This window comes from Oryx dammah, unplaced genomic scaffold (genome assembly GCF_014754425.2).
Source record: "Oryx dammah isolate SB20612 unplaced genomic scaffold, SCBI_Odam_1.1 HiC_scaffold_25, whole genome shotgun sequence".
Classification (NCBI taxonomy): Eukaryota; Metazoa; Chordata; class Mammalia; order Artiodactyla; family Bovidae; genus Oryx; species Oryx dammah.
Genome location: NW_024070209.1, coordinates 94,802,685 through 94,815,044, shown reverse-complemented (window position 1 = coordinate 94,815,044; position 12,360 = coordinate 94,802,685). Strand labels below are relative to the sequence as shown.

Genomic DNA, 12,360 nt, shown 5'->3' with positions numbered 1-12,360 from the left:
TTTTCTCCCTACATTTGCAGTTTGCTGCTTCTGCTCCTCATGGAATGCTATTATTCAGCAAATGCCACAAGTGTGAATAAAGAACTCTGATGAGACACAGGAGAGAAAGATCAGCATAATGACAGTTTTAAAAAAGATTTTTGATAAAGAGGAGGGTAAAAATAGACATTGATAATCTACGCATCAAGTGCGTTTTATATAGTCATTCCTCTGTATCCACGAGGCATTGGTTCTAGGAACCCTCTGGATACCAAAACTTTCAGATGTTCAAGTCCCTCATATAAAGTTTTCGCATAATGTTTACATATAACCTATACACATCCTCTCATGTACATTGAATCATCTCTAAATTACTTATAACATCTAACAGAATGTAAATTATATGTAAATAGCTGTAAATACAATGTAAATGTTATGTATATAGTTGCTGGTGCACAGCAAATTCAAGTTTTGATTTTTGGAACTTCCTGGAAAATATTTTTCAAATATTTTTGATCTGTGGTGGGGTGAATCCATGGATGCGGAACCTACGGATGCAGAAGACCAACTGTGTTTGCATTGTTTTCTGTGTGTAAATATAGGAATCAGCTGACAAGCCTACCAGGCGAGAAAACCCCCACAAGTATCTGCTCTACAAACCAACCTTCAGCCAACTATACACTTTCTTAGCAGCATCTTTTAAGGTATATATCATCCAGTACTTCTTACTATGTAAGGGAAAGATATGGCTTAAATGGAATCTGAGAGTCACTCTTCTCTCGAATATTTGAGTCAAGAATTTAGGAGAAATATGAAAATGAAAGCTACCTTTAGAATATCCTAATCATAGCTATTTTTGGAGTAGAAATTGCATATGACATTAGGAATGATCCCTACCATTAATTAATGAGAATATTGATTAATTATCATTCTACTTCATCTGGATTTTTCTTACTCAGCTGCTTTAGGCCTAACAGTCAATGCAGAACTGAAAAGCAGGAGCAGACTGTTATAGATGTGTTCCAAATTCAGGCTACTCTGGGAAACATTGTGGTCATCTGAAAGAACCACGGAATAGGGGATTCCGCTCAGTTTGTATAGAGAAAGGCACAGATGGAAGCTTGTCTTTTAGACCTGTAGTCGGGATCTTTATGTCTCCGATTTAAGTTTTCATAGAACGTTCTTTAAATGATGTTTTTGAAGCAGAGAATACCTTCAAAACTTTGGGCCGTAATTATAGATTAATAATGAATCTCTGCTGTGTAGACAATTGCAAGTTGGAAGTAACAAGAATGATTTTTCTCTTGAAGAAGACCATAGTATGTTAAATTAGGTCCTTGTTTTCCCCACAACTTGATTATGTGTTTATTTTTGGCTCTGCTATGTCTTTGTTGTTGCATGGACTTTTCTCTACTTGCAGTGAGCAGGGGCTACTGTCTAGTTGTGGTGTTTGGGCTTCTCACTGCTGTGACCTTTCTTCTTGCGGAGCACAGGCTCTAGAGGGCACAGGCCCAGTAATTGTGGTTAGAGGGACAAGTGGCATTCAGCCACCCGAGATTGATCAATAACAGGTCTGTGACGCCCTTAGATGTACGGGGCTGCACACGCACTACACTGACTGGCTCAGCATGTGCCTACCCTGTGCTGGCAGGCGTGGGTACCCATTGAACCCCATTAGTGATGGGGATCAGCGATTGCAGTTATTCCCCATGAACGAGGAATTCCCAGTAAGTGCGGGTCATAAGCTTGCGTTAAGTCCCTGCCCTTTGTACACACCACCCGTCACTACTACCGATTGAATGGTTTACTAAGCCCGTAGGCTTAGTTGCACATGGAATCTTCCCAAACCAGGGATCGAACCTGTGTCTCTTGCATTGACAGGTGGATTCTTGACCTGTGAGCCTCCAGGGAAGCCCTCCTCACAACTGTAAAATGTCACGAACTTTCAATGAAACTGTTGTTTTCTGTTTGTCGTTTTGTATGTGTGATTTTCTTTCATTTCAGGAGCTGCCTGCCAATAGCGTGCTTCTGATTTACCTGTCAGCCACTGGCGTTTTCCCCACAGGTCGTTCTGATAGTGAAGGTACAATAAAGGAATGCTCCCTGTTGTGAGCAGGGCTTGAATTCTCTTTATTTTCTACAAGGCGATGGCCCATAGCCCACAAACCGTCTCACGCTTTCTAGAGAGGCTCCTAAATTTGAAACTTGGTCTATTTGCTGAATTGGCAGTCTTGTAGATACCTGTTTTATTTGCTGAAGTCTTATTCATGGAAGTTAAAAAAATTATCAGTAAATTCACATGCTGCATACATACATTACTAACAAATTTGCTAAAAGCAAACATATATATATATATATATATATTATACAGGGACTAGCCAATTACTGCTTCACATCACTGAATTTTTCTGAGCCTTTTCTGCGTTAGAGAATCTGGTCAGAGGCTTCACTGTGGCTGACAGTCTTGTAGAAATCAGTGCACTTTTGTACCTGTGAAAGTTCAAGTCCTTGACATGATTTTGTTTTGTGTCCTTTCTTTGGTCTTACCAATTCAATCTGTAGAAATTTGGGATGCTATTTCAGAATAAAACCATGAAATGGTCCAGAACATATGAGTTTAGAATATATGAAATTGGTCAAAATTGATGAGTAAATTGGAAGTAAACAAGGCAGTTAAATCTTTATCTGGACAGAAATTTTTTTCTTAACATCCTTAGCATTTTCCTCCTCATTTGTTTGTTGAAATTTGCATTCCTTTATACAATGCATGTCCCTGCCATCTTCCTTGCATGACCTACAGATCCTCTTAAAGTGTTAAAATGAAAACAAAACAAAATAAATCTCAATCTTTTCACTGCAGTAGTTTTTTAAGGGATAAAGCATAACATTAATATTAAAAGTGTTGCAAAATCATTAACTAATTTTTTGGTAATAAAGTTAGTGATTTTATTTGTAAATAATTATTTCCATGTCTTATAACATGGTATTAAATATTCTGCACCCCCACCTAACATGTTCATATCTCTTGTTTTACTTTTTTTCAAAGTACAGTAGGTACTAACTGAATGGGCCTTTGAGAGAGATTATTTCTCACATCTCATAGTTGCTGTTCCATTTACACAAGAGTTTAACTAACTGATAGCCCCAGTGGGAAAAGGCTAATTCCCGAACTGGAATTACAGTGGTTGATAAAATAGTAATGATAATGTATTTTTCCCTACACTGATATTTGATAGTTCTTTTCTTACATGAAGTTTTTGTCAATAAGAATTTTCAAGTCTTATTTCAAGTCACTACATTTTTTACAATTAGTGACTCACTTAAAATTAAGAAATCACTGAACCTTGGTCTCCCACATAGCAGGCAGTCTTTACTGTCTGAGCCACCAGGGAAGCCCTAAAATTATATTTTAAAAAATCATTAGGACTTCATTCTGCAACTCTTTTATCTAAGTAATTTTATTTGTTGAACTTGAGTTTTAATTTTGCTTGAAATGAAAAGATCATTTTGAACATCCAAGATCTCCATCCCCCCTTTTTTTGTTTTAACCCAGAATAATGGAATACAGTAGATTTTTGTTTTGTTTCTCATTATTATCTGAAGAACTAATGACAATGATCTTTTAAAATGCTGAAACAGGCAACATGCTGAAATATTTAAATTCTGTGTTAAACTGAAGTGTTCAATTTTAAATTAATAAAAAAATTTTTAAATTATCTTCCACTTGTATCAGTGAGCGATTCACCCAGTACCTTTGTATTTGAACATCATATTAGTGTTACTCTTCAACTGAAGTCTAGGATTCTTCCCTTCTGTTTTTATAGGTCCTTATGATTTTGGAGGGGTACTTACTAATAGTAACCGAGATATTATAAATGGAGATGCCATCCACAAACGAAATCAGTCCCACAAGGAAATGCATTGGTACGTATTCTGGTGTCTTTCCTATTATAAAAATTAAAGTTATATCTTATGTTAAGTGAAGTGGGGACTGTTTTCTAGTACTAGAAATGTCCCCTCAGACAACTGTTCATAACACTTACCTGGATTCCAGCAATATTTCAGGCTCTGACTACCTTAGATGTTTAAAATTGTTGGCTTATACTTAAAAATTTTTATTGAGTATCTGTTATATGTCAGGCACCATTATGTCACTGGAGATCTGTTCATTCAAGTTGGAGGAAGATAACTCAGGACATGATGCATGTTAATATCAACATAAACATTTTAATACAAGGTTCTGTTGATATAATACAACAAAACTGAAGTTAGCTGTATGATTTCAGGTAAATTTCATCCATGAAAGTTTGCTCAACACATTCACTGCTTGGGCTGTTAGTAGCTCTAGGATTTCTCTAGCTGAGAGATAGCAATTTTATTATAGAGGAAATTACCTTGCTTGAAACTGCATTTCTAATAACACTTTACATAAAAACATAGCTCTTCAAATTAAAGAGTGGCTAAGGAAGGGCAGAGAGGGAAATGTTTCAATTATTATACATGTAATAGTGAAAGATTCCCCAAGCCATGTGTTGGTGCTATAGTTGACCTTACTTGTAAGTGATATATATTAGAAAAACCTGTATTTGAGATATCTTGGGGTTTGATGATACTGCTCATTGACACATCATTTTGTATATTTACATTAATATTTATTCACATACATGCATTGTCCACTAACCCTGGGAAAGAGCATGCACACCAATATTGTGATCTTAAGAAGTGATCCTCAAATGCATGTTACTGGACTTTGGGTCCAGTAGTTCTTCCATGGACCAGTGAATCTGTATCTATAACAAGCACCCCAGCTGATTCCGATGCAAATGTTCAGAGGAAATGTAGGCAATAATAAGAGGGGAACCCTCACTTACCATCTGCAAAATTGAGATATAGCTTAAAATAGCCGTCCCAAACCTTTTTGGCACTAGGGACAGGTTTTGTGGAAGACAATTTTTCCATGGCGTGGGGTGGAGGAGATGGGTTTTGGATGATTCAGGCGTATTACATGCATTGTGCACTTTATTTCTATTATTATTATATCAGCTCCAACTCAAATCATTAGGCATTAGATCCCAGAGTTTGGGGACCTGTGGTTTAAAACATTGAAAATATTTAAATTGGATATGGATTTTGAAAGACTCATTGAAATAGAAATCTGATTGTGTTAAATGGCAACCCACTCCAGTACTCTTGCCTGGAAAATTCCATGGACTGAGGAGCCTGATAGGCTACATCCATGGGATCTGAAAGAGTAGGACACGACTGAGAGACTTCAATTTCACTTTCACCTGTTCTTAGGAGGAACCTTTTAAAATACTAGATAAGTCCCTAAATGCTGCCCTCTGAGATTTTCATGTGTGTTTAATCCATCTGTAAATATATAGACTTCTCTTTAGCTTGCATATTCTCTTCTAAAAACATTTATTTATTACTCATTTGGCCGTGCCAGGTCTTCTTGCAGCATGCAGAAGTGTTCATTGTGAGACGCAGGCATCTCCCTGGTCATGGCTCGTTGGCTCTAGTGGACAGGCTCAGCAGCTGTAGCACAAGAGCTTAGCTGACCTGTGGCACGTGGGATCTTAGTTCTTTGACCAGGAGTCAAAGCCACGTCCTCTGCGTGGGAAGGCAGATTCTTAACCACTGGACCACCAGGGAAGTCCCTAGCTTGAATATTCTTGAATAATTATTATGTCTTGGTTTTTTTTTTTCTTTTTCCCTCAAATAAAACTGCTCACTTGTCTACCCCAATAAATACAGACTTTTTTGGTCTTCTGCTTAATTAACCTTTGTTTTTCTCTCAGTGCTGTGATGAAAAAGAGATGTGAGTAGACCAAACTGAAGAATAAGATTTCTGAGGCTCAGCCGATAGAGTTATACAGTCATTCATTGTTACCGTCGTTGTTGTTTTCCCAGCCTCCATCCTGGAGATCTCTACCCCTTCACAAGGAAGCCGCTGTTCATCATTGTGGATTCATCCAACAGTGTTGCTTACAAGGTAAGTTCTGCGCACTCCATCGCACATTAGACGCTATGGCACCACCCCGAGGTAACCAACCTGAACGTGTGCCTTTTTATTTTGCTTTATTTTATTTAATTTTACACAGTTTGTATTTAGTCTTTCTTTTCTTTTGAGGTTGTGCATGCTAGTCAGGATCTGGTGCTATGACTAGAAACAAGAAGAGAACGCATGAATGGACACTCAGTGGAAAATAATAAATCCTCCTGCAGGAAAAAAATATTCAAGATTTCCAAGATCTCTGGTGGGAGGTTTATTTTTGTTATATAACGCAGAATATTTTCTTTTATAGAGGTGGAAGTATATGGGCAAATTTTCTTTTCCAGTTTTCATACTTTTTCCCCTCTACACACTGAGCTACTATAGTTTAAGTGAAATTTCTATCCCATGTTATGTAGTTACAGTCATTGAATATATACACAAATTGTTTTAGATGCACTTAATTTTTTTTTTTTTTAATTTGTGACAGTAAGTGAAAAATGATGCCCTTAAATGATGCTGAAATAAGTAGCAGGGACCAAATATGAAAATTCCTTGTTTTGTATTTTGCTATTGAAACAGATTTTCAGTGGTTGTGTAAAGAATGGCAGCAGCAAGACCCTTTAAAGTTGGATGTTATAATTCAAACTATAGTATTTTATAGGAAAATGAAAACAAGAGTTTTTGGAGTCCTTTGTATGTAGTTCGAATATTTCATTAGTGGTCAGTATGCTCAGAAATATGCTGGAAACACTGATAAGCCAATTAAAGTTATTTCTTTTGTGGGTGTTCATATAAATAAATGGAGACACAAACATTAATAGGTTTATATCAGAAGAGCAGTAGAAATGTCTGCTAGCCAAGAAAGCCGGCCCAATGCATATGTTTCCATCAAATTTTCATGCTTAGTTTCACTTTTTAAAGTCTGAATTCCAGGAGCATCAAATCCACTGTAAGTTGTTCAGCATGTTCTCTGCCACCCATTTTGTCCAGTTTAACATTACAGCTTTTGATTTTTAGGACACTTAGCTGTGTACTTTCTTAAATCCTGTGTGTGCTGTTGTCATTTTTTTTATCTTTTTGAGAGAGTGGTAAGTTGCTGAAGGACAAGGTTTATTCGCTACCCCAATTAAACATATAAGCCAGAGGAGTCCAGGCATTTTGTGTCTTCACAGTGTTCAAAAAAGTGTTCTGTGTCTTTGTCAATGAAAAGGAGTCATTTGCTTCTGTTTAATGATGTAACAGAGTATGTTGATGTACCAGATCAAGTGAATTGCTTACTATGATTTAGTGTGCATTACAAGTATTTTAGCAGTCTCTTAATTTCTACTTAATTTAATTGGACATTATTTGATACCATCTTTTATAATCTCAAGAATGTCATTCATGTTATGTACCTGTTCTTTCCAGTGTCGTTTGGATGTAGAATGAGTATTGGATGTTGATTGTTAAAAAACACCACTGCGCATAATTGGAATTATATATCATGATTTAATTCTAGATTTCTATACCCTGAGCCTCAGGATAACAGTGGAATAATGGAAAGATTTTTGTGTTTGTTTGGTGTTGATAGCACATGCACTATTACTCCTCTAAAAAATTAAATTATCGAGAACAAACTGATCATTAGGAATGAAATGGGGAGCCCATATGCAGTGGGCAAATCAGAGTCTTAACCGACGGACTGCCAGGAAAGTCCTGTACAATGGTTTTAATAGCTAAGTCACACAGTTAAGTTTTTCTTTCCTGTGCCACTTTCTACTTTGCCTGTAGCAAATAATATTATCTTTGCTCCTTGTTGTTTTTTTTTCCCCCGAACTTATCACAAATTCAACCCCAAGCTCCTCACCAGTCGTCTAATCTTTCCTGTTGTTCAGATGCATCATTTTATCTCTGGGACAAATTATCTCCCAGAGCCTCTGGACCGGTGCCCTCTACACATACTATACAGCTCTCATCCCAGAATCTCTTATTATTATTCTGGGAATTCTTTATCTCTCTTTTATATTGGATCCCCTGTTTCCTGAATCCCCTATCTTCCTCTTGGATGCTCTATTACTGTCTCATTTGGTTTACTCTTTCATTTTGGTGCAGCATCTCTAGCAAAATCTAGCCTTCTGGGAAAGGATGAATATGAGATAAAACAATCAAAGTCTCATACTTCTGCAAATGTCTTTGATTTACCCTCACACCTGAATAATGGTTTTGGTGTCAGAAGTTATTTCCCTTCAGAATCTGGGAAGCATTGTTGCATTGCTTTCTATCTTCAATATTTCTAGTATTTCTTTTTTTTCCCCTAGTGTTTCTTAAGAAGTACAAAGCATTCTAATTCTGGATCTTTCATCTGACCTTTGTTCAGTCCCTGGAAACATATAGGCTTTTCTCTTTGTCACTAGTGTTTTCAACTTAACAGAGTGCCCTGGTCTGGCTTTCCTTTTAACTATGATACTTGGCATGTAGTTCGTGAGTCCTTTCAGTCTGGAAATTCTGCCCATTTTCTTGAGTTTTTTCAGTGATTTCCTCCCCTCTGTTTTCTTCTCTTGAGAATTTTTGTCATTCAAGTATTGGACCTTCTGGTCTAGTCCTCGGATTTTTTTTGCCTGTTATTTTCCAACTTCCAGTCTTGCTCTTTAGGAAATTCCTTTGCCTTTATCTTCTAAACCTTTTATTGAGCTTTTCATTTGTTTTCTGGATGTTTCTTTCATGAAGACATGGACGGGTATGTGTAAAACATATATACATGCACATATATAATTGGTTTTTATCCTGGTTGAAATATGCTGTCTTTCCTTTGAGAATGTCAAGGATCATTTTAAAAATTCTCTCTGCATGGTATCTCTCTCCTCCATTATGATTTGCTTCTAGTGCTTTTCCTTCATATTTCATTTTAGAGACTCAGAATTTTTGCTTTTCTGATCAGATTTAAGAATGGAAGCTAGCAAAATGGTTGGAATCTCTGAGGTTGTAGGCAGGGTTGTCACAGTGAGCTGCTCAGTGTGACAATCTAGCTCAGGAGCCATGGACCAGTACCTCCTGTCAGATCATCAGCAGCATTAAAATTAGAAATAAATTTCACAATAAATTTAATGCTTTTGAATTATCCCCAAACTATCCCTGCACCCCTGGTCTTCCACAAAATCAGTCCCTGGTGCCAAAAAGGTTGGAGACCGCTGATCTAGCTGGGCCTTTTCGTTGAGTCATTTCGGGTGTCAGTATCTTTAGGTCTTTCTTCCTGGTCTGGTCATACTCACTGGAGCAGACTCATTCTGCCCAGAATGTAAAGATCTATTAGCATTATGCTCTGTTCTCCTTGAAGTCTGTGTGAGTTTATATTAATATCTGCTTATACATGTATCTTTATATACCCAGTGCCTCATACTTTAAAAATTCTTAATAAATGTATGTTGAATGATTATTTGAAGATAGGCACCATTATCCTTATTTTACAGTTGAGAAAACTGCCCATGGAGCTTAAATATCTCGCCTGATTGATTCCAGCAGTCTTTCTCATTTCAGCGCTCAGGCTGTTTCTACATTTTGAAAGAGAGGTGCTTTTCATGCTAGTCTGAGTCTCGTTTCAGAGGAGATGGATTGAAATGCCAAGATCTCTTAACAGAACAAGTGTATCCCACATGTTGACTCTCAAATTTCCATCAGGGTCTAGGCCTCATCTGTAGTGATGTAGTACTAGTGGGGTTAAAAAAAACAACATCTGTCATTTTGGCCAACATTTCTTTCAGTTCTGCTCTTTTTTTGACCCCCTTTGGAAGAAGAAAATCCTTTGAGTATTTAATTATTTATGACAGAGCTGGATGCCTGCCAGTGAACATGACTTATACATTTGTCAAAACAGTCATATTTATCTCAGCAGTTGTTTTTCCTAAAGTGTTTGACTGATAGCTGTATGTTGCTGTGGTCTATGAAGGCATACACACAAAATTACTCACGAGTTCTTCTGACAGTCAGCCACACTCACTCCATTTCCTCCTTGCTACCACATCGCCTCATTTGTGTTGTGTATGACCGTCGCCTCATTTGTGTTGTGTGGTTATCTAGGTTTTGTTTCTTTTATATTTAACCTGTTGGGAGTTGCTGGACTTCTTGAATTTGTAGGTTAGAGTTTTTCATTACTGCTGGAAAATTCTTAGCCATTGTCTCTTCAGACCTTGGCCATGCTCCGGCTCCTCTCTCATCTCTTTCTGGACCTCTGATTTTACATACATCATTCTCACTGTGTCATCCACGTCTCTAAACCTCTCTTCTATATTTTCCATCTTTTCATTCTCTGGCTGAAACTTGGAGATTTCTTTCAATTTAGCTTTCAGTTCACAAATTCCTTTTTTTTCAGCTGTGACTAACGTGGATATTAAACTCATTTATTGAGTTTTATATTAGTTGTGGTATTTTTCACTTCAGAAAGTTTTAGTTGGTTCTTTTTTCAAGTGATTCATTGCCCTTTTTATAGTTCTCTGTTTTCTGTTTTCAAGTTTCTTCTTTATTTCTTTAAACTTAATAGGCCTACTTATCATATTATTTATTATCCATCTGGTAATTCTTACACCTGAAATCTGCTTTTGCTGCCCAAAGATGTCCATTGCTGTTTCTGTATTCCAGTATGCTTGATCATCTTTGATTAGATCATTCTTGTAGCCTTAAAATCCTCTGTGATAAATTCACTGAGCCCTAGAATGATGATATCTTCATCCAGAGAGGATCTGCAGGTGGCACAGCTTGGGGACTCTGTGTTTGGGGTTACCTAGGTGGTATGAATTTGGGCTGCAGACATGCAAGAGGGCTGGCTTATAGTTAAAACCCTTAGGGCTGTTTGGTTCCTTTGCTTGCTCTTTCTCTGTTCTGCTCAGCACCAGGAAAATTTTCCTTGTGATCTGCTGAGGCATGGTCATGGCAGTTAGGGAAAGTGTGAAATTTGGTTTTTGTTCACCCTAACAGTGAATTCTGTGGACTTTATAGTCCATGGGGTCAAAAAGAGTTAGGCACGACTAAGCGACTTTCATATACATACATACAGTAAGGGTATAGCCCTTTGGGATTCCAGGTGAGCAGGGCTGGTTTTCTGTTAGACCCTCATTTTAGACAGACCCTGAGCTCTGACTTCTATCCCCTTCTCTGTAAGGCCTTTAAAGTCTAAGTTCAAGTGGTTCAATTGCCTCAGGGCACGGAAGGCCTTGTTGTTCTTCAGTTGCTAAGTTGTGTCTGACTCTGCGACTCTATGGACTGCAGCGCACCAGGCTTCCCTGTTGTTCACCATCTCCTGGAATTTGCTCAAACTCAGGTTCATTGAGTCAGTGATGTTACCTAACCATTTCATCCTCTGCTGCCCCCATCTCTTGCCTTCAATCTTTCCCAGCATCAGGAACTTTTCCAAAGAGTTGGCTCTTTGCATCAGGTGGCCCAAGCATTGGAGCTTCAGTTTCAGCATCAATCCTAAAGGCCTGGTGTCAAGCTTATTTTCTCAGTCTCCTCTACAAGTTTTTCCTCATCTTTCTGACCTATCACTGGAGTATCCCTGGGCCCCATTCTTGTTCTTCTTTTCTAGCTACAGCTGACTCCTTCAGTTCAGTTCAGTCAGTTCAGTACCTCAGTCGTGGCCAACTCTTTGCGACCACATGAATTGCAGCACGCCAGGCCTCCCTGTTCATCACCAACTCCTGGAGTTCACTCAGACTCAAGTCCATCGAGTCCGTGATGCCATCCAGCCATCTCATCCTCAGTCGTCCCCTTCTCCTCCTGCCCCCAATCCCTCCCAGCATCAGAGTCTTTTCCAATGAGTCAACTCTTCTCATCAGGTGGCCAAAGTACTGGAGTTTCAGCTTTAGCATCATTCCTTCCAAAGAAATCCCAGGGTTGATCTCCTTCAGAATGGACTGGTTGGATCTCCTTGTAGTCCAAGGGACTCTCAAGAGTCTTCTCCAACACCACAGTTCAAAACCATCAATTCTCTGGCACTCTGCCTTCTTCACAGTCCAACTCTCACATCCATACGTGACCACAGGAAAAACCATAGCCTTGACTAGACAGACCTTAGTCGGCAAAGTAATATCTCTGCTTTTGAATATAGTATCTAGGTTGGTCATAACTTTTCTTCCAAGGAGTAAGCGTCTTTTAATTTCATGGCTGCAGTCACCATCTGCAATGATTTTGGAGCCCAAAAAAATAAAGCCTGACACTGTTTCCACTGTTTCCCCATCTATTTCCCATGAAGTGATGGGACCAGATGCCATGATCTTCGTTTTCTGAATGTTGAGCTTTAAGCCAACTTTTTCGCTCTCCTCTTTCACTTTCATCAAGAGGCTCTTTAGCTCCTCTTCACTTTGTGCCATAAGGGTGGTGTCATCTGCATATCTGAGGTTATTGATATTTCTCCC

The 12,360-nt window shown here is 38.3% G+C and overlaps 1 protein-coding gene across 1 annotated transcript in view; it reads left to right on the top strand.

The window, feature by feature from the left end:
- SCAI (suppressor of cancer cell invasion) overlaps positions 1–12,360 on the top strand; it is a 120,466-nt gene that overhangs the window by 80,284 nt on the left and 27,822 nt on the right. The window contains exons 11-14 of the mRNA XM_040225113.1: positions 582–683; positions 1,984–2,062; positions 3,804–3,903; positions 5,893–5,974. Coding sequence (XP_040081047.1) covers positions 582–683; positions 1,984–2,062; positions 3,804–3,903; positions 5,893–5,974 — 363 coding nt within the window. The remainder of the gene's footprint in view (positions 1–581; positions 684–1,983; positions 2,063–3,803; positions 3,904–5,892; positions 5,975–12,360) is intronic.